The following is a 21,941-nucleotide window of genomic DNA, read 5'->3' on the forward strand; positions in this document are numbered from 1 at the left end:
ATCATATATACCTTCCAAGTAGAACGCTTGGTTTTAGCTATTTTAGGAATAGTCTTTCTAAATCAGTGCTTCTTAAGATTTAACATGCATATCAGTTCACTTGGGGATTTCCTTAAAATGCAGATTCTTATTCAGGAGGTTTAGGATGGGGTTTATGTCTCTGCATGTCTAGCAGGCTCCCACGTGATGTTGATGCTGCTGGTCTAAGGACCACACCTTGAGTACCACTGGTCTAGATGATGATGATAATGATGATGATGATTATTTAGACGGAGTTTTGCTCTTGTCGCCCAGGCTGGAATGCAGTGGCGCACGATCTCAGCTCACAGCAACCTCTGCCTCCTGGGTTCAAGCAATTCTCCTGCCTCAACCTCCTCAGTAGCTGGGATTACAGGCACATGCCACCATGCCTGGCTAATTTTTCTTTTTTCTTTTTTTTTTTTTGAGATGGAGTCTTGCTCTGTCACCCAGGCTGGAGTGCAGTCGCGCAATCTCGGCTCACTGCAACCTCTGCCTCTCGCGTTCAAGTGATTCTCCTGCCTCAGCCTCCTTAGTAGTTGGGATTACAGGCGTGCAGAACCCACCCAGCTAATTTTTGTATTTTTAGTAGAGACTGGGTTCCACCATGTTGGTCAGGCTGTTCTCAAACTCCTGACCTTGTGATCCACCTGCCTTGGCCTCCCAAAGTGTTGGGATTACAGGAGTGAGCCACTGCACCCAGCCAATTTTTTGTATTTTTAGTAGAGACAGGGTTTCATCCTGTTGGCCAAGCAGGTCTTGAACTTCTGACCTCAGGTGATCCACTCGCCTTGGCCTCCCAAAGTGCAGGGATTACAGGCATGAGCCACCGCGCCCAGCCTAAATTATTTTCGGTAGTCTAGATCATTAATTATTGTTCTTTTACTTGAATCTTCATCAGAAGAATTATGATCTTCCTTAGCAGATCCCAGCTTGGAAATATCAGGTACTTTCCAACTGTTAGCAGAGACTGTAGTTTATAGAAGTTTTCACATTTCCTATTTTCTTCCACCAAAAATGTTTCTAGGTCTAGGATTTATAGACTTGGAAATCCTGGACAGGAGCAAGCTCCTCTGTCCTTTGTCTTCATAAATATAGCCACTTGTTCTAGAAAGATTAATACCAACCACATCAGAGTTCACTCTGGTGTCAGTGTGTCTAGGCACTGGACAATTTGTCTGCATTAACATTTTGCAGAGGAGGTTAAGTAGGACAACAGGTTGAGAAGTTTTCTATTCTTGTTTCCCAAGATTTTAACTAAGATTGATTGTTTGGTCCTCCACGTGGCTTTCTATATCACGGATTCTCCTTGGCAATGTAAAGCCAAATGTTACCTGGCTATTCGCATATGCAGTCCACCAGTTTTCATGGGAGGTGAGATGCTGTTACAGTGGATGTTTTTGAAAAGGAAAACTTTGTATAGGCCAGTAATTAGGTTTTCTTGAAGAGATCTTTACTGATTCAGTCAGGTTAGTAACTAATGACTGTGCAACTAGTATTGCAGCCAAAAGCTCATTCATCCTATTCAACCATATTATGGACTCTAATCAGCTGATTTTTCCTTAAGGATTCAAAGCCATTCAAAGCCATAAGCATGATGATTCCAATGAGACTCTATGAGATTACATGAGACTGAGTTTCAGGGAACAATAGGGTCTGAGTTGAGTACTTCCTACAGATCTTTATTGAGCTGGAATCCTTGCAAGAATAGAGGGCCTCTTCAGATTTAAGTTGAGACCCAGCCAGCACCACTTCATGGGCAGCTAGAACTGGTAGGTCCAGGAGTACTTTGAGGGCTGAATATCTGGCCCCTGGCACATCTCCTAATGCTGCCTCTGTGACCACACAGGTGGAACTTCCTGCTGATACCCTTTCCATATTGTCCCTCTGTTCTGCAGCTCTGTCTTGGAGTCCTGTGCATTCAGTCCTTCCATTTGCATTTCCTCCTTGGCCAGTGTATTACTTTCATTGGCACATTCAGTATATGAATGAGATACATTCCCTTTAGACCCCACACTTTATTGCCTAACTTGCCTCTGGTTAGCCTCATGCTTCGACATTGGTAATCCAATTACCATTGGACGATCAACTTAAAGAAATACATCTCCTCCAGAGGGGCAAAGCGGGATCCACTGTCTGTATTTAGTGTCTGATACCTCATTCTATAGTTTCTATACAAATCCAGCTTCTCTTCTGCTTTTAGAAAGTTTCAGCCTCTTCCAGTTCTCTGACTTCCCCCTTCTACCCCACTTCCCACCACTATGAAGGTAACACCATTTTTATTTCTCTCTCAGGCCCTCCTGCTCTTTCCCAGCTCTGTCGCCTGTGTGTCCGGAAGTGTCTTGGTCGAGCATGTCATCAAGCCATCCACAAGCTATGTCTGCCGGAGCCACTTGAACGATTCCTCCTATACCAATAGTCCTAAGTGTCCCTGGGAAGATACTTGGAACTATACAGATTGTTGTCCACTGTACCTAGAGTACCTGGTGTAGATGCTCAACAGCTAGACTCTCACTGTCTTCAAATGAGCTCAGTTGAAGTAAATCCCCCATGAGCTAGAACACTTGATGAGTGGAAACTCCTGGTTAGTTTAATGTTCTCATTAACCAAGGGGCAACCAGTAACCATTTAGCTTTTAGCTCTTGTTGTTAAAAAACTTAAAAAAATGTGAAGTAGAGTGAAAATAATAGGCAATTTTTTGATGATTCAGGATCTTCTTGTACCTAAAAGTTAACATTCTGAATACTGTATAGACACATGTAAATTCAGGTGGATAAGATTATAACAAATGTTAGGTATTCCAAGATATATTCTTGATTTAGTTCCTCCCTTCAGCCCTTCCCCATTTTTTTCTTTCTTTCCTTGAATAAATCTCTGCTATAATTTTGATTCTTGTGTGTGTATATATATATAAACACACACACATATTTAATGTTTTCAAAGTCCCTAATATATATATATAGTTTTTATATATATGTTTTCAAAGTCCTTAGTATATGTTTATACATATACTAAGTTATATATAAATAACTTTGAAAACATGCATATGTATATGCATGTTTTCAAAGTTATTTATATATAAAGTTTTATATATATATATATATACACTCATATAAACTTTATATATATACATATATAAAGTTAAGTATTTCAAAAACATAGTTAACTGAGGCTTCCAATTACTGAGGTCCTGGTTGATAAGAGAGACTTTGGAAGAGATCAGTGTACCTAGAGGTTGGGGTCTATTGCTTATTGCTTCTGATATCAAATACTGTTATTTGAAGTAAGCAGTTCTAGGATTGAGCACCACTGGGTGTTCCCAACAACCTGAACCCACAGTCATTGTCTGAGGCATGTTGCAACCCAAGCACTCGATTATTTTCAAAGTCAAGATCCTCATGGTTTTTAAAATAATTACATATTGATGCCAGCCACCAAAGCAGGCTCAATGCTGGGTGGACAGGCGCCCAAAATAAGCACAAAGGTATATAAAAAGAGGCTTCTCCTTTTCTGTCTTCTGCTTCTCCTTCATCTCATCTCTCTCTCCTTCTGCCATCCCTCCTCTTTCTCTCTTCTTTCTCCTTTTTGTGAATTTAGAACATGGGAAATGAATAGACTTTTAATTATTGTAAGTATTACTGTCATGGTTCAGTATTCGGTTCTAAAATGAAAATTCCCTCTCAGATCATCCTAAGACTCATTTCACACATGTATTTTTTCCCCATTTTTTCTAGACCTCTGGCTCTCAACTGGAGACAGTTTTGCCCCACTCCACTGAGACGTTTGTCAATGTCTGCAGACATGTTTATTTGCAACAACTAGGTGAAAGTTGCTACTACCATCTGGAAGGTGGAGACCAGGGATGGAGCTAATCACCCTACAGTGCACAGGACAGCCCACAACAAAGAGTGATCAGGTCCAAAACGTCAATAGTGCCGAGAGGGAGGAAACCCTGCTCTAAACCTATGCTATTCAATACAGTAGCTACTAGCCACAGATGGCTAATGAGCACAGGACTTGTGGCTAGGCTGAATTAAGATATGTTGTAAGTGTAAAATACATATTACATTTTAATGATTCGGTAAAAAAAGAATATTGAATATTAATAACTTTTTTCTTTTATTAGTTTTTTTTTTTTTTTTGAGATGGAGTTTTGCTTTTGTCACCCAGGCTGGAGTGCAATGGCATGATCTCGGCTCAGTGCACCCTCTGCCTCCCGGGTTCAAGTGATTCTCCTGCCTCAGCCTCTGGAGTAGCTGGAATTTCAGTCATCTGCCACCATGCCCAGCTAATTTTTTTTTTTTTTTTTTTTTTTTGAGACAGAGTTTTGCTCCTTTTGCCCAGGCTGGAGTGCAATGGCATGATCTCAGCTCACCACAACCTCCGCCTCCTGGGTTCAAGCGACTCTCCTGCCTCAGATTCCCATGTAGCTGGGATTACAGGTGCGTGCCACCAGGCCCAGCTAATTTTGTATTTTTAGTAGAGATGGGGTTTCACCATGTTGGTCAGGCTGGTCTTGAACTCCTGACCTCAGGTGATCTGCCTGCCTTGGCCTCCCAAAGTGCTGGGATTACAAATGTGAGCCACCACGTCCAGCCCTGTATATTTTTTTCTTAGTAGAGACAGGATTTTACCATGTTGGCCAGGCTGGTCTCAAACTCTTGACCTCAACTGATCTGCCCGCCTCTTCTTTTTTCTTTTTTCTTTTTTTGTTTTGAAATATTAATAACTTTTGATGTTGTGTTTTTAATTTTTACTTCCATACTGTTTTCCATAATAGTTTTACTAATTTACATTCTCACCAATAGTGTATAAGAATTCCCTTTTTTCCACATCTGTACCAGCACTTGTTATATTCCATTTTTTGGATAGTAGCCATTCTAACTGGGGTGAGATGATACCTCACTGTGGCTTTGATTTGCCTTTTCCTGATGATTAGTGATGTTGGGCATTCTTTCATATACCTGTTGGCTATTTGTATGTCTTTTTTTTGAGAAATGTCTGTTCAGATCCTTTGCCCATTTTAAAATCAGATTATTTGTTTTGTTGTTGTCAAGTATGATCCAGCAATCCCATTACTGGATATTTATCAAAAAGAAAGGAAATGAGTGTATGGAAGAGGTACTTGCACCTCCGTGTTTACTGTAGCTCTATTCACAAAAGCAAGATATGAAATCAACTTAAATGTCTATCAACAGATCAATGGATAAAGAAAATGTGGTATATATGAAAAATGAAATACTATTCAGCCTTAACAAAGAAGGAAATCCTGTCATTTGCAGCAACATGGATGAGCCTAGAGGACATTATGTTAAGTAAAGTAAGTCAAGCACAGAAAGATAAACACCATATGTTCTTGCTCACATGTGAAAGCTAAAAAAACTGAGCTCATAGAAACAGGGAGTAGAATTATGCTTATTAGAGACTGGGAAGGGTAGTGGGGAGGGTATAAGAGGGAAATGTTGGTTAATGGATACAAAATTATAATTGGATAGAAGAAATAATTTCTAGTGTTTCATAGCACTGTAGGGTAAATGTGGTTAACAATAATTTATTATATATTTTCAAAAAGCTGGAAGAGAAGATTTTGAATGTTCATAGCAGCAATGATAAATGTTTGAGGTGATGGATATGCTAATCACCCTGATTTGATCATTTCTAGGTATTAAAATATCTGTACCCCATAAATATATATGGTTATTACATACCAAATAAAATTAAAAGAAAAAAACTTCTGATGTTGATCACACACTGAAATGATAATCTTTTGAATATATTAGATTAAATAAAATATATTATTAAAATTAATTTCAATGGCTTTCTTTTTACTTTTTTAGTGTGACTATAATTACATTTTAAATTACATGTGTGGCTCACATTACATTTCTATTAATAGTACTCTAGATCATTTTCTGATTTTTAGGATTTTGGAATATCTAATTATCTTAATTAGTTAATTGGGAGGAAAAGGTTACATTTTAATCTTACATGATATTTCTAAAACAAATCTTGTTTTTTTAAAAAAAGTTTAAAAAATTAAATAATGCTATAAAAATACTATAAGAAAATGTACATGAATGTACATGAAAGGGAATGCATTTTTGAAATATAATATCAAAGGCAGAAAGCTTAAAGGAAAATACCAATAAATTGGAATACATTTAAAATTATGTTGCAAAAAATGCCACATGTAAAATGAAAAGGCAAACCAAAATAGAGGAAAACTGTATGTGACATTTATAGCAGAGTAAAAGTTAATATTTGAGGACACAGGAAACTGTCACATCGCATCCTTAGCTTTCTCCTTTTCCCAGTGGAGAATTTTGGTGAACAAGTATGTAAATATTACCCAAACCTTCAGTAAAGTCTAACATGTATATGATACCTTGTGCATTATTTAGAAGATATTAAGGAAAAAACCTAGATTATTTATCTGGCTCTACTTGCTGTAATATATGTATTGTATGACATGCTGGCAAAACAATATGTAAACTTACTTGTTTCAGGTGGGATCAAATTCTCCTTCTATGAGAGATGTGACGAGAAAAACTCCTGAAGATCGTTCGCAAACCTTAGGAAAGGCAATTTTCACAAATCTTGAGGAAGGTACAGCATAGTACAACAGCCATGAAAGGAGGTAGGATTCAATGTGCCCCAAATATTAAAGGGCAGAATGACCTCAGCTTATTTCTACATTTCAACATATGAAGAGTTCATTTACAAATCAATAATAATAATATAGGTTCATGAATAGAAATATTAGCAAAGCAAATGACTGGGAAACTTATCAAATAACACAAATAGTAACAAAAATGTTAAAGATGGCCGGGCGTGGTGGCACATGCCTGTAATCCCAGCACTTTGGGAGGCTGATGAGGTGGATCACCTGAGGTCAGGAGTTTGTGACCAGCCTGACTAATATGGTTAAACCCTGTCTCTACTAAATACAAAAAAATTAGCCAGGCGTGCTGGCACATGCCCGTAATCTGAGCTACTTGGGAGGCTGAGACAGGAGAATTGCTTGTACCTGGGAGGCGGAAGTTGCAGTGAGCCAAGATCGTGTCATTGCACTTCAGCCTGAGCAACAAGAGCGAAACTCTGTCTCAAAAAAAAAAAAAAAAAAGTTAAAGATGGAAAATTGATTGAAAGAAAGGATAGATTTGAAACAGGATGAGGAGCCACTTGAGCCATCATTAGCCATGGAAAGATAAAAGAAGAAAGAACAGAGAGTCTTCCTATCATAGAACGTTTAGGAATTGGGGGTTTTCCTTCAAAGTGTTCTCGTGAGTGCATTTTTTCTTTTTTTGTTTTCGTCAGCTGGGATCTTGCTGAATGTCTGAGTTCTGTGTTAAGCCTGCAAGGCTCTAGAACATTCAACCGGTCTGTGACCCCAGGGAGGTGTTCCATTGCCCACTGCAACTGCAGACCATGGATGCCACAAATCATTTGTATGGACCTCTCAGCACTGGTAGGCTTGAGGGAGAAGGTGACAGTCAAATCCTGAACAACCATTCACCAGAATCCATCTGATAGTCCAGGTCCCTGAATCCTAGAGTGGTGCTGATGTCTTACAATTTATGAATGAAAGTATTAGACATGAGATAATCTTTTTTTCTTTTTTTTGAGAAGGAGTCTTGCTCTGTCGCCCAGGCTTGAGTGCAGTGGTGTGATCTTGGCTCACAGCAACCTCCGCCTCCTGGGTTCAAGCGATTCTCCTGCTTCAGCCTACCGAGTAGCTGGGACTACAGGTGTGTGCCACCACGCCCAGCTAATTTTTGTATTTTTAGTAGAGATGGGGTTTCACCATGTTAATCAGGATGATCTCAGTCTGACCTCGTGATCCACCTGCCTCAGCCTCCCAAAGTGCTGGGATTACAGGCGTGAGTCACCACACCCGGCCTAGACATGAGGTAATCTTTAAGTTCCTTTAAAGCTCTACATCCATTAAGCTATATTTAGACCATCAGACTAATCATCTGGTTTTTATGACATTATTTCGTTACCAACTAGATCCAGGTTTTTTCTGCCTGCATTCAGTAAACCAATCACTGTGACATGGGTTTTGCAAGAGAAAAGATTTATTCACAAGGCTGCCAAGCAAGGAAGCAGGATAATAGCTCTCAAATCCACCTTCCCAAAGATAAGGCTTAGCTATATTTATGGGTTAGGGAAGTGGGGTGGTCTAAGGCATGGGGAAAAGTGGGGAAAAAAGGAACAGGTTTATTTTGTGCAAGCATAGCCAGGATTCATGACATTACATAGGACATATAAACCAAAAATAGTGGCATCAGTATGATCTGAGGGTGGCATTTTTGGTTTTCTGACATTAAAAGACCATTTCTCAGGCACTTGTGGAGGCCTAGTTGAAGAGTCAGTGGCCTTAACTGGTTTGAACTGGACAGGAGCTGGTTCAAGTTCCTGAAAAACAACTGAAGCAACCATTATTGTGGTAAACTATGAATGTTACTTATCAAGTAGCCCGTGAAGGTTAAATTTCAGCACACAGCAGGGTGGTATTCAGCTACTGTAGCCTTTAGCTTCGTGAAAAAAAGAAAAGAAATTAACAAAAAGCAAGCGACCAAAAATAAGTAGGGCAGACTGACCTGATCAAATTAACCCTTCGGTTTCCATTTTGCCTGCTGTTTGGAGTTCTTAGATACTAATACAGATTATTTCACTTTTTATACTATATGGGATTTTTTTTCCCAAAACAGTATACTTTTTACAATTTCAGTCATATTTGAAGTGCTCTAAAATAGCTTCTCAATTAATTCATTCAACACATTTTTTACTCAGCATCTATAATGTACTAGACACTGTAGAACAGTGTGAAAGACAGACATGGGGCTGGGTGCGGTGGCTCACGCATGTAATTTCAGCACTTTGGGAGGCTGAGGCGGGCGGATCCCGACCTGAGGTCGGTAATTCGCGACCAGCCTGACCAACATGGAGAAACCCCATCTCTACTAAAAATATAAAATTAGCCAGGCGTAGTGGCACATCCCTGTAATCCCAGCTACTCGTGAGGCTGAGGCACGAGAATTGCTTGAACCTGGGAGGCGGAGGTTGCTGTGAGCCAAGATCGCGCCATTGCACTCCAGACAGGGCAACAAGAGCAAAACTTCGTCTCAAAAAAAAAAAGACAGGCCGGGCGCGGTGGCTCACTCCTGTAATCCCAGCACTTTGGGAGGCCAAGGCAGGCGGATCACGAGGTCAGGAGTTCCAGACCAGCCTGGCCAACATGGTGAAACCTCGTCTCTATTAAAAATGCAAAAATTAGCCAGGTATGGTGGTGCGTGCCTGTAATCCCAGCTACTGGGGAGACTGAGGCAGGACAATCGTTTGAACCCGGGAGGTGGAAGTTGCAATGAGCCAAGATTGCGCCACTGCACTCCAGCCTAGGCAACAGAGCGAGACTCCATCCCCCCCAAAAAAATAAGGAAAAAAGATTTAAAATAATAGTTTAAAATATATACACAATGAATCATTTTAAGGAATAAATATTTTCATAATCAAATAACCAATATTGCCTATCTATAAGCCATCTATGTCTATGTAAAGATACATCTATTTACCATCTATTTAGCTAGCTATTATTTATATGACTGTATCAGTCCATCATCTACCTTTACGTATTATTAAAAAAAATAAGCTTGCTATGTCACTTGAGGATTTAAGTCTCGACGCTTTCAAAATCCCTTCAAGTATTTAAATGTTTAGGTACGTATTCCAATGTCTCTAATTTTTGGTTCACATTGGATTAAGGAACCGTTTCTCCCAAAGTAATTCTCCTCCCTTATATTTCTAATATTGCTTTGTCAAATAAACATGAGGTTTGTACATGAATCTTTTTATCAGTAACAATGTTCATTGCTGAGAAGATTTTATGCACTGAACACAAAAAGAATGGCTGGCATTTCAGAGACATCGCCTGAAGCTGCCATGGGGAGGGATGAATCACTTAATAACTGCAGCTTGTCAGGGTAGGTGCTCTCTGCACTGCAGGACTTCATGTTTTTACCCATTGCACATCACTGCCAGGGCCTGCTCTTGCATGGATATATTCCATTTGCATATGGAATATATCATCTCTTTCCCCTAGCAGAGTCTGTACCAGGTCAAATACACAGATCTTACTTGAAATAGTAGCTTCTTATTTTAACAAAGTTAGCCTGTAAACAAATGTACACCAGGTCTTAATTTCCATTTATTAATTTTTCTTCTCCACCATTGTCATATCTTGAAGTTTCCAGCCTTCAAAAAATTTTCAAGAATAAAACAATGAATATCTGTAGGTCCATCGCCTCAATTCACCAATTATTAGCATTTTGCTACATTTGCTTCTCTGTGTATGCACACACACATACATATGAGTACATGCATACATATACATGCATGTGTAACACATGTACATGCATGTATACACATACATATACATATAAAATGTATATACATATATAAAGGGACATGTGTACACACACCCATATATTTACATATGTAAACTCATATATAATTAATACATATCCTTTTTTTTTCCCGAGATGAAGTCTCACTCTGTTGCCAGGCTGGAGTGCAGTGGTGCGATCTCGGCTCACTGCAACTTCTGCCTCCTGGGTTCAAGCAATTCTCCTGCCTCAGCCTCCTGAGTAGCTGGGACTACAGGCAGCTGCCACCATGCCCAGCTAATTTATTTTCTTGGTATTTTTAGTAGAAATGAGCTTTCACCATGTTGGCCAGGATGGTCTCAGTCTCTTGACTCTGTGATCCGCCTGCCTCGGCCTCCCAAAGTGCTGGGATTACAGGCATGAGCCATAGCGCCTGGCCAATACATATCCGTATATTAGAAAATGAATTATTTGTAAGTTGTGGGCATCATGATCCTTCACCAGGGTTAGGATCAGGATTAGGTGAATGAGGCAAAAAAATTTAAGAGGGCAACAAAAAGTAATTAATGTGCATATTTTAGTGTACCAATGTTAAGGCAAAAAGCCCATGATAGCCAAAATATCAAATTTTGAAATAAAGACAGGCTGTTGTTGTTTGTTTTATGACCCTGCATTATTGTGCAGTGAGAATAGTGTTTATAATCAGCCCCTGGTTCTGGGATATGTGGCTGCTGAGTTTATAAGGTATGTCAATGACATGCAAACAGATTGGGCAATGCAGGCTTTATATATACTTATGTGTTTTGACTTCGCAGCTTATATTAACATTTTTTTTTTAATTTGAGATGGAGTCTCGCTCTGTTGCCCAGGCTGGAGTGCAGTAGTGTGATCTCGGCTCACTGCAACCTCTGCCTCCTGGGTTCAACTGATTCTCTTGCATCAGCCTCCCAAGTAGCTGGGACTACAGGCTCGTGCCACCACGCCTAGCTAATTTTTAATATTTTTAGTAGAGACAGGGTTTCACCATGTTAGCCAGGATGGTCTCGATTTCCTGAACTTGTGATCCACCCACCTTGGCCTCCGAAAGTGCTGGGAATACAGGTGCGAGCCACCGCGTCCGGCCAGCTTTTTATACTTGGTACAAAATATGCATAAAGGCATACATTTCCCTTTTGGCCTCTTGCTCCCATATGGCTCAGCACTAAGCAGTTCAATATGCATCTCCTAAGAACACAGAGATTCTCCTATGAAACTGTGGTGTAGTGATCGCACACAAGAGGTTTGATACTGATGCACTACAACTATCCATATATAACCAGATTTAAGTTCTCACACTTGTGGCATTAATGATATCTTTTCTGTCATGTTCCACCATTCAGGCTCTCTTTGAGGATCATGCATCGAATGTAGTTATCAAATTTCTTTATTCTCCTTTAATGTAGAAATCTTCCCTTCCCCACTTTTGACTTTCATGCCGTTGACATTTTTGAAGAGTCCAGCCCCATTGTTATGTGATTATCTCTCAATTTTGATCCACCTGACTGTTTCCTCAAGAATACTGCATAATGCCTGAGTTTTTTTTTTAAAAAAATTCTTATTTGAGCCTTATTGTAATGCTTGGCCGAGTAGGACTGAGTGACTTCTCTCTGCAGCAGTAGAAGCAGAGTATTCTAAGTCGTCAGAGCAGATGTATACCTTTTTAGGTGTTAAAGGTTTTGTGCTAGAAAAATTGCCAGCTGAGGCCGGCTGGGCGTGGTGGCTCACGCCTGTAATCCCAGCACTTTGGGAGGCCGAGGCGGGTGGATCACTAGGTCAAGAGATTGAGACCAGCCTGACCAACATGGAGGAACCCCACCTCTACTAAAAATACAAAAAATAACTGGGTATGTAGCATGCGCCTGTAGTCCCAGCTACTCGGGAAGTTGAGGCAGGAGAATCGCTTGAACCCAGGAGGCAGAGGTTGTAGTGAGCCGCAGTTGTGCCACTGCCCTCCAGCCTGGTGACAGAGCGAGACTCTGTCTCAAAAAAAAAAAAAAATTGCCAACTGAAATAACAAGAAGTTTAAGCTCCTGGACCAACTTTGACTGATTTCAAGTGACTTTCAAGCCTCCCCCAAAGTCTAAGCATAACTGAGCATCCCAGCCTCAAAATGCATTTTAAAACTGTTTTCTTTCTTGCTTTCAGCCTTGAAACATACTTTGATATTCTTTGTTTCTTTTCCTTTCTCTTTTCCACGAGGTGCGTTGGTGAATAGTGCTGGCTGATCTAATTAAGTGCTTGCTTAGAAATTCCAGAGGCCAATTTTGAAACAAAAAAGGCTCGGGGACCCAGCAGCAGAATCCTCCTGCTTGGGGGAGTTACGAACAGTTAGCCCACCACTACCGGGCAGAAGTCAGGATGACGCAAACTGGACCTCCGGACCGGCGATTACTCAAGATAGCGATGGGCAAGAGACACACAGAGTTCTTCCCTCCCTTGATATTCTCATATTTTCCCACACTTTTTCCTTCATTTTAGACCCCTTCACTCAGCCCAAAAAGGTGGAACGGTCTTTTAAAGGCTGGCCATTCTCCAACTGGTAGCATTTGGATAAAGTTGATTTCCTTTCACTACACCTTTTGCTTCTTGAGTTTTCAGCCTCTTAGTAGTGAGCAGCTGGACTTGAGCCGGCTATGTTGGGGAGGAAAGAGTCTCCTAAACCATGCTTGAGGTGTGCCTTGGACATCCAAGTGAGGGGTGGGGTGGAGGCACTGGCTACTGAGAACTCTACACCTGGTAAGGAATGATTGTGGCTTTATCATCTGCTGCAGGCAACGATCATTCTGTTTTCTAACCTAACCTGGGCCAATTTCACTGAACATCCAGACACACACACAGAAACACATGTGGGCTGACTAGAAGTTGGTAAGATTGCCCTTTTCTTGTGGCTCGTGGTAAGCCAACCAATTTCTCCATAATCACAGCTCATATACATGTGATTCAACTTTATCCTCATACAAATTCACAAATGCATGAACTCCCCTTGCAAAGAACTGTTGTTAAACAGTTTAAAAATTCACCTCCCATCCTCCTATTTGCCAGTGTTGATCAACATCATAAATATAATGAGAAGATTAAAGGCTGATGAATTAATTCCCTCCCAGGTAGTAGGGAAACAACCTGGAAATATTCTTTATTGTCATTTTGGAACTTAATTTTGAATATGGAAAAGCCTCATCTACTTGGAATTTAATTAAAAGTAAATAAGCTGCACTATAAAGATTTTACTGGGAAGGGAAGGAAATAGCATCCAGTTTCCTCATTGTGCCCTTCTGTTTAACTCGTCATCCAGTCTGTGCTGGGAATCAATTTCTCAGTCTCTGCCAAACAAGTTTATCATTCTTCAAATCTTTCCTGATGCAGTGGTAAAGAATTTGTATACTTATGGCCTTCTCAGTTAATTCTGCAAATAGAAATAGAGGGAAGTTTAGTAGTGTTTATCCCAATTTTAAATGAGCAGCCTCTTTTTAAAAAGTGCAATTTGGGCCAGGCGCAGTGGCTCACGCCTGTAATCCCAGCACTTTGGAAGGCCGAGGTTGGTGGCTCACCTAAGGTCAGAAATTCAAGACCAGGCCGGGAGCGGTGGCTCACACCTGTAATCCCAGCACTTTGGGAGGCTGAGGCGGGTGGATCACGATGTCAAGAGATCGAGACCATACTGGTCAACATGGTGAAACTGGTCTCTACTAAAAATACAAAAAATTAGCTCTATGTGGTGGCGGGTGCCTGTAATCCCAGCTACTCAGGAGGCTGAGGCAGGAGAATCGCTTGAACCCAGAATAAGGCCAGTTGCCTCGCCGGGGGCTCGGACACACCCCCTTCCCTCTCCGGGGGCTCGGACACACCCCCTTCCCTCTCCGGGGGCTCGGACACACCCCCTTCCCTCTCCGGGGGCTCGGACACACCCCCTTCCCTCTCCGGGGGCTCGGACACACCCCCTTCCCTCTCCGGGGGCTCGGACACACCCCCTTCCCTCTCCGGGAGCTCGGACACACCTCCCCCCCACCCGGGAGCCTGGGAAAAAAGCCCCATCAGGACCTACCTGATACCATTTTGTCCCATCCAGGCCCCACTCCCTACCTACTATTTTGTCCTATTCAGGCCCCACTCCGTGCCTGCCATTTTGTCTTCTGCAGGCCCCACCGCATGCCTGCCATTTTGTCTTCCTGCCTACTATTTTGTCCTATCTGGGCCCCACTCCCTGCCTACTATTTTGTCCCATCTGGGCCCCACTCCCCTCCATTTTGTTCCATCCGGGTCCCACTCCCCTCCATTTTGTCCCACTCACCTTGGGCACAGCCAATCAAACGCCTCCACTCCCTAGAAAACCCCCGTGCCTGAGAGGAGTTCACGCGACTTCTCCGGCCCCTCCTGTCCGGACCGCAGAACCTCACCCCGGAGCCTGAATTCCTTCGCATTGGATTATCTTCGTGCTGGCCTCAGTTTCTTCATTTTAAACGCGGTAAGAACCCAAGAACAAACCTTACACCCGGGAGTTGCGGTGAGCCGAGATCATGCCACTGCACTCCAGCCTGGGCGATAGAGTGAGGCTCCATCTCAAAAAAAAAAAAAAAAAAAGTGCAGTTTGTGTTGAGAGAATTATAGATTCACGTGCAGTTGTAAGAAATCACACAGGGATCTCCATCCAGTGCACTTTGCCTCGTTTCCCTCAATGGTAACTATAGTACAATATTATAACTGGGAAATCAACATTCATACAATCTACTGCTTTTATTCCATTCCCCAGTCTTACTTGTACTTATTCTGTGTGTCTTCAGTATTTTTTCTTTTTTTTTTTTGAGACAAAGTCTCACTCTTGTCCCCCAGGCTGGAGTACAATGGCGTGATCTCGGCTCACTGCAACCTCTGCCTCCTGGGTTCAACAGATTCTCCCGCCTCAGCCTCCCGAGTAGCTGGGATTACAGGCACCTGCCACCACACCCAGCTAATCTTTGTATTTTTAGTAGAGATGGTGAAACCTTAGTAGAGATGGAGTTTCACCATCTCTACTAAGGTGAGGAAGGGTGAGGTAGGACATTTAGTGAAATTCTTGCAGCTGAAAGGAAAAAAACAGTTCTTTCCAAAGGTACATTATTGCAACATATAGACACATTTGGCCTTGTGATCTGCCCTCCTTGGCATCCCAAAGTACTGGGATTACAGGCGTGAACCACTGCACCCAGCCGTGTCTTCGGTTTTATACAATTTATTACATGTGCATAAGCATACCTTTGACTTAGCATTTCCACTTTTAGGAATCTCCCCTCTAGAAATATTTGCCTCTGTGCACAAAGCCACATGTACAAAAATATGAACTTCAGTCTTTTCATAGTACTAACAGAAATAATGACCTTCTGCTTACATCATTAGGAGCATAATTAAATACTTTTGGCACAATATGGAATGCTGTGCAGCAGTGAATAAAGACAGGAGCATAGCCATAAAAGCTGATATGGAAAGCTCTCCCAGACCAAATAAGAGTGAAAAGCATAGCATAATATAGAGGCCAGGAGTGGTGGCTCACACCCGTAATCCTAGCACTTTGGGATACCAAGGCGGGGGGATCACTTGAGGTCAGGAGTTCGAGACTAGCCTGGCCAACATGGTGAAACCCTGTTTCTACTAAAAATACAAAAATTAGCCGAGGGCAGTGGCATGCTCCTGTAATCCCAGCTACTTGGGAGGCTGAGGCAGGAGAATCACTTGACTCCGGGAGGAGGAGATAACAATGAACTGAGATGGCACCATGGTACTCGAGCCTACGTGACAAAGTGAGACTCTCAAAAAAAAGCAAAAATAGAATATAGGTACCTTTACGTGGAAAATGTAAATTGATAAATGTGCATACATGTGTATGCATAGAAATGCCTTTAAAAATGTGAATGACACCTCTCAAACTGTTAATAACAGCCACCTAATGTTTCAACTGAGACTCCATAAATCTAAAACAGCTAGGCCTCATCTTTGGGATTAAGACAAATCTGCAGTCACTTCACAGCCAGCCTTTGCTTGAGACTTAACTCAGAGCCTTCCCCCATGGGGATGAAAAATCCTCTTCCACCTGGAAGAGAGGAACGCTGGGAGTCCAGAGGTGGCCCTCAGCCTGAAGTAGCACCAAGGGGTGTGAGGCAACTGGTTTTATCTGAAAAGACATGGACACAGAACACCCAAATTTTGTGTAAGCTAAATGCTAACAAAATAAGTTTTAATAATTGACAATGGAAAGATAGCAGGTCTCTTCCACATCCCAGGCCACCTAGCAATCCAGTTTTCCAATTGCAATGGTTCATTATTTATTTAGAAGTTAAAATAAAATGAGTGGGGGAAGGGTGAAGTAGGACATTTAGTGAAATTCTTGCAGTTGAAATGAAAAAAGCAGTTCTTTCCAAAGGTACATTATTGTAAGATATAGATGGATTTTCTCATAAGAAACTCCCAGTGAAATTGAAAGCACGTGTGCAGATGGCCAGGGCGTGCTATGCATGTTACTGTCCAAGCAATTCAGCAGGGCTGCTGCTGCAAAACAAGCGTTCTCAGCTCTGGGTGCACGGGCTTGTCTCCATAACAAGCTACTATGTAACAAACGGATCTCAGCACGGGGAACAACACTTGCAGAAAGTGAGCTGTTTACTTCGTCCCCACCCTACTCCCTTAACTCTAAAAAGTTACAAACTGTAAGTTTCCTTCCTGATAAATGCCAAGGCTTCCTCACTGATTGGTCTCAGTTTGGGAAAGGACGTGACATCAGCAACTTCGGAGAGTTGGGGCTGGAGGGTTCTTGGGGCCTCTGCCGGGCCTCCAGCCAGTTAGGTAAAGTGTGTGTGTGTGTGTGTGTGTGTGTGTGTGTGTGTGTGTGCGCACGCGCGCGTGTACCCGAGCGTGTGCCTCTCTCTGAACACAGGTAGTACTCAGATTACCCTGCCTGCTCTGTTCTTTGCTGCACACCATTTGACTAGGACGTGTGCAGCTCAGCCAGCCACATAAATTTTTCAGGAGCAAGAGGAGCATGAAGTTTGGACTTTGCTGAGCAACTGAAGTACAGCGCATAGCTTGATCGCTCAGGAGAGAGCACCATGGATGGCCAAGAAGGGGGCGCGGATGGCAGCAATCCCGAGGAGCCAAGAGTCGCTTCTGACCCCAGGCTTCTTTCAAACCCATGGGTCGGCGGTGAGTCGAAGGGGCAGTGGATTCAGAACCCTGGGGAGGTTGGCTAGTAATGTGCTAGATGAGGAGGGCTGGGCAGTTTCAGTGGCTCTGTCTGAGGTGTCCATGGGGCTGTTACTGGGCAGATGTCCACAGCTTGCTGGTATATATCCTTTACACAGCTGTTCAAAAATGTGTACACTTCTTTCTGCAGAATCCTACAGACAAGACAAATTCAGTTGTCACAAATTATTCTCCAGTGAGAATTTCAGCTCCCAGGAATCATTCTCTGTGGGTCAAATGCATTATGTATTAAATTGAAGGCTTGAAAGTTATTTATAAATAGGAAAATTTTTAATGCTAAAACTTTTTAAAAAATTTGCACATCTTAGGTAGTTGGCATTTAGGTGGGGCAGGGTTTATAAACGATGTTCAAACATTAAGCACTGATTGAGTCACTTTCAAAAGAGACAAAAAAGAGACTTGGTTTTATGTCAACATAAGATGATTCTCCAGACGGATGGTATCTGTAGTAATATACAGGATCCCACAAATACCTACTTCTGTGAGCATTCAGCAGGTGCCTGCTGGCTGAAAGGATTCTGAAAAATAGGTTTAGGCATTTGCAGAGGTTTTTTTTTTTTTTTTTTTTTGAGATGGCGTCTCGCTCTGTCGCACAGGCCGGAGTGCAATGGCGTGACCTTGGCTCACAGCAACCTCCACCTCCCGGGTTCAAGCGATTCTCCTGCCTCAGCCTCCGGGGTAGCTGGGACTGCAGGCGCGCACCACCACACCTGGCTAATTTTTTGTATTTTTGGTAAAGACCGGGTTTAACCGTGTTAGCCAGGATGGTTTCAATCTCCTGACTTTACGACCGACCTTGTGATCCGCCCGCCTTGGCCTCCCAAAATGCTGGGATTACAGGTGTTAGCCACCGCGCCCGGCCTTTTATTTTTTGTGGAACGGGTGACGGAGTCTCGCTCTGGAGTCCAGTGGAGCAATCTTGACTCACTGCAACCTCCGCCTCCCGGGTTCAAAGTACTCTCCTGCCTCAGCCTCCCTAGTAGCTCGGACTACAGGTGCCTGCCACCACTCCCAGAAGTTTTGTATTTTTAGTAGAGACGGGTCACCGTGTTGGCGAGGATGGTCTCAAATCTCCTGAACTCGCGATCAGCCCGCCTCAGCCTACCAAAGTGCTGGGATTACAGGCGTGAGCCACCGCGCCCGGCCTTTTTTTTTTTTGAGACGGAATTTCCTTCTTGTTGCCCAGGCTGGAGTGCAGTGGCGCGCTCTCAGCTCACTGCAACCTCCACCTCCCAGGTTTAATTCTCCTGCCTCAGCCTCCCGAGTAGCTGGGACTACAGGCGCCCGCCACCACGCCCAGCTAATTTTGTATTTTTAGTAGAGATGAGGTTTAACCATATTGGTCAGAATGGTCTCAATCTCCTGACCTTGTGATTCGCCGGTCTCGGGGCCCAAAGTGCTGGCATTACAGGCATAAGCCACGGTGCCCTTCTTTAGCTTTGTGGGATGGAGTCTCACTCTGTCGTCCAGACAGGAGTGCAGTGGCGGGATCTCGGCTCTCGGCTCACTGCAACCTCCTACGGAGTTCCAGCGATTCTCCTGAATTAGCCTTCCGAGTAGCTGGGATTACAGGCGTGCACCATCACGCCTGGCTAATTGTTTATATTTTTAGTAGAAACGGGGTTTCACTGTGTTAGCCAGGCTGGTCTCGATCTCCTGACCTCGTGATCCGCCCGCCTTGGCCTCCCAAAGTGCTGGGATTACAATAGTGAGCCACCACGCCCAGCCTTGTGTTTTATTTCTTCCATTTTTACCCTTTCAGTACCTGTATAGTAGGTTCATAAACCCTGACTGACTGCTGAATGCCGTGGATCACGCCTGTAATTCCAGCACTTTGGGAGGCCGAGGCGGGCAGATCACCTGAGGTCAGGAGTTGGAGACTAGCATGGACAACGTGGTGAAACCCCGTCTCTATTGAAAATACAAAAATTACCTGGGCGTGGTGGCGCTCGCCGGTAATCCCAGGTACTCGGGAGGCTGAGGCAGGAGAATCGCTTGAGTTCGGGAGGCGGAGGTTGCAGTGAGCCGAGAGCGTGCCACTGCAATCCAGCCTGGCGACAGAGCGAGACTCCGTCTCAAAAAAGACCAAGTGCAGTGGCTAACACCTCTAATCTCAGCACTTTGGGAGGCTGAGGCGGGTGGATCGCTTTAGGTCAGGAGTTCAAAACAGTCTGGCCAACATGGTAAAACCCCATCTATACTAAAAATAGAAAAATTAGTCATGCGTGGTGGCACGTGCCTGTCTCAGCTACTCAGGAGGCTGAGGCAGGAGAAATAGCCTGAGGCAGAGGTTGCAGTGAGTCGAGATTGTGCCACTGCACTGCAGCCTGGCGACAGCAAGACTCCATCTCAAAAAAAAAAAATACTAATAAATAATAAATACAGCAATTCAGCAGGGCTGCTGCAAAACCAGCTTTCCGAGCTCTGGGTGCTGGAGTTTGTTCCATAACAAGGCCCCAAGTAACAAGCGGATCTTAACAGGGTGAACAACAGTTGCAGAAAGTGAGCTGTTTCCTTCACCCCCACCCTGCTCCCTTCACTCTCCAAAAGTTATGAACTGTGAGTTTCCTTCCTGATAAATTCCAAGGCTTCCTCACTGATTGGTCTGTTTGAGAAAGGACGTAACATCAGCAACTTTGCAGACTTGGGGCTGGAGGGTTAACCAGTATATGTACACACACACAGACACACACACACACGCACACACTTTTGAGATAGAGTCTCCCTCTGTCGCCCATGCTGTAGTGCAGTGGCCCAATCTTGGCTTACTGCAAACCCTGACTCCCTGGTTCAAGCAATTCTCCGGCCTCAGCCTCTCAAGTAGCTGGGACTACAGGCATGTGCCACCACGCCCAGCTAATTTTTGTATTTTTAGTAGAGATGGGGTTTCACCATGCTGGCCAGGCTCATCTCGAACTCCTGACCTTGTGATCCACTCGCCTCAGCCTCCCAAAGTGCTGGGATTACAGGCATGAGCCACTGTTCGTAGACTAACCAGTATATTATTAGCCAATATACTGTATTTTTTATAAGAATCTCTCTGCAGGACGGGGCATGGTGGCTCATGCCTGTAGCACTTTGGGAGGCCGAGGCGGGTGGATCACAAGGTCAGGAGTTCAAGACCAGCCTGGCCAAGATGGTGAAACCCCCGTCTCTACTAAAACATACAAAAAAAATTAGCTGGGTGTGGTAGCGGGTGCCTGCAATCCCAGCTACTTGGTACGCTGAGGCAGAAAATTGCTCGAACAGGGAGGCAGAGGTTGCAGTGAGCTGAGATTGTGCCACTGCACTCTAGCCTGGGCGACAGAGCGAGATTCCAGCCTTCCCTTCGACTGAGCCGACCAGCCTGCTCATTCATTCATTCGTTTATCCAATTTCACTTAATAAAATGAGCAGAGTACTCAATGGTGAGTGAGATTTAGATCCACAAAGGCAGAACTGGATTGCTCAGCAGATGTATTGAGCATGAGTTTGGAGAACTAGGAAAGCAAGAGTGGCATCAAAAATTACTTTTTACACCGAATTTTTTTTCTTTCTTTCTTTTTGAGATGGAGTCTTACTCTGTCGCCCAGGCTGGAATGCAGTGGAGCAATCTCTGCTCACTGCGAACTCCATCTTCCTGTGTTCAAGCAATTCTCCTGCCTCGGCCTCTCGAGTAGCTGGGATTACCATGCCCAGATAATTCTTGGATTTTTAGTGGAGACAGGGTTTCACCATGTTAGCCAGGCTGGTCTCGAACTCCTGACCTCAAGTGATCCACCTGCCTCGGCCTCCCAAAGTGTTGGTGTTACAGCTGTGAGTCACCACGCCCAGCCTCTTTTTACAAAGAATTTGATAAATATGTATATATTATATATGTATCATATATTATGTATATATTTTATATATATATATATATATTTTTTTTTTTTTTTGAGATGGAGTCTCTGTCGCCCAGGCTGGAGTTCGAGGTGTGATCTTGGCTCACTGCAACCTCCGCCTCCCAGTTTCAAGCGATTCTCCTGCCTCAGCCTCCTGAGTAGCTGGGATTACCAGCGTGTGCCACCACGCCTGGCTAATTTTTGTACTTTTAGTAGAGACAGGGTTTCATCATGTTGGTCAGGCTGGTCTTGAACTCCTGACCTTGTGATTCACCTGCCTGGGCCTCCCAAAGGGCTGGGATTACAGGTGTGAGCCAGCGCCCGGCCAATAAAATAGTTTTAAAGCAGCAAACCAGTGATTATGGGAAAGAATCAGTAATTTGGTTGACTTCTGCACTGTTACTTTATAGCT

At 43.3% G+C, this 21,941-nt stretch overlaps 2 protein-coding genes across 6 annotated transcripts in view; both read left to right on the forward strand.

The window, feature by feature from the left end:
* The window catches only part of ASB11 (ankyrin repeat and SOCS box containing 11), a 31,985-nt gene extending 29,078 nt beyond the window's left edge, over positions 1-2,907 (forward strand). For all 3 annotated transcript variants that reach the window (XM_012434768.2, XM_012434786.2, XM_012434776.3), the window contains one exon: positions 2,313-2,907. In XM_012434768.2, the coding sequence (XP_012290191.1) occupies positions 2,313-2,437 (125 nt within the window). In that variant the 3' untranslated portion in view covers positions 2,438-2,907. The remainder of the gene's footprint in view (positions 1-2,312) is intronic.
* Positions 2,908-5,249: 2,342 nt separating this feature from the next.
* Positions 5,250-21,941, forward strand: part of ASB9 (ankyrin repeat and SOCS box containing 9) — a 39,652-nt gene continuing 22,960 nt past the window's right edge. Inside the window, exons 1-3 of one of the 3 annotated variants that reach the window (XM_012434807.2) lie at positions 5,250-5,338; positions 6,525-6,655; positions 17,436-17,609. In XM_012434807.2, coding sequence (XP_012290230.1) covers positions 17,516-17,609 — 94 coding nt within the window. In that variant the 5' untranslated portion in view covers positions 5,250-5,338; positions 6,525-6,655; positions 17,436-17,515. Of the gene's footprint in view, positions 5,339-6,524; positions 6,656-17,185; positions 17,610-21,941 lie in introns of those variants that run through there. The other 2 variants (XM_012434816.2, XM_012434799.3) reach the window with 2 other exon arrangements.

This window comes from Aotus nancymaae, unplaced genomic scaffold (genome assembly GCF_030222135.1).
Source record: "Aotus nancymaae isolate 86718 unplaced genomic scaffold, 86718_ANA_hifiasm-v0.15.2.pri h1tg000058l, whole genome shotgun sequence".
Taxonomy (NCBI): domain Eukaryota; kingdom Metazoa; phylum Chordata; class Mammalia; order Primates; family Aotidae; genus Aotus; species Aotus nancymaae.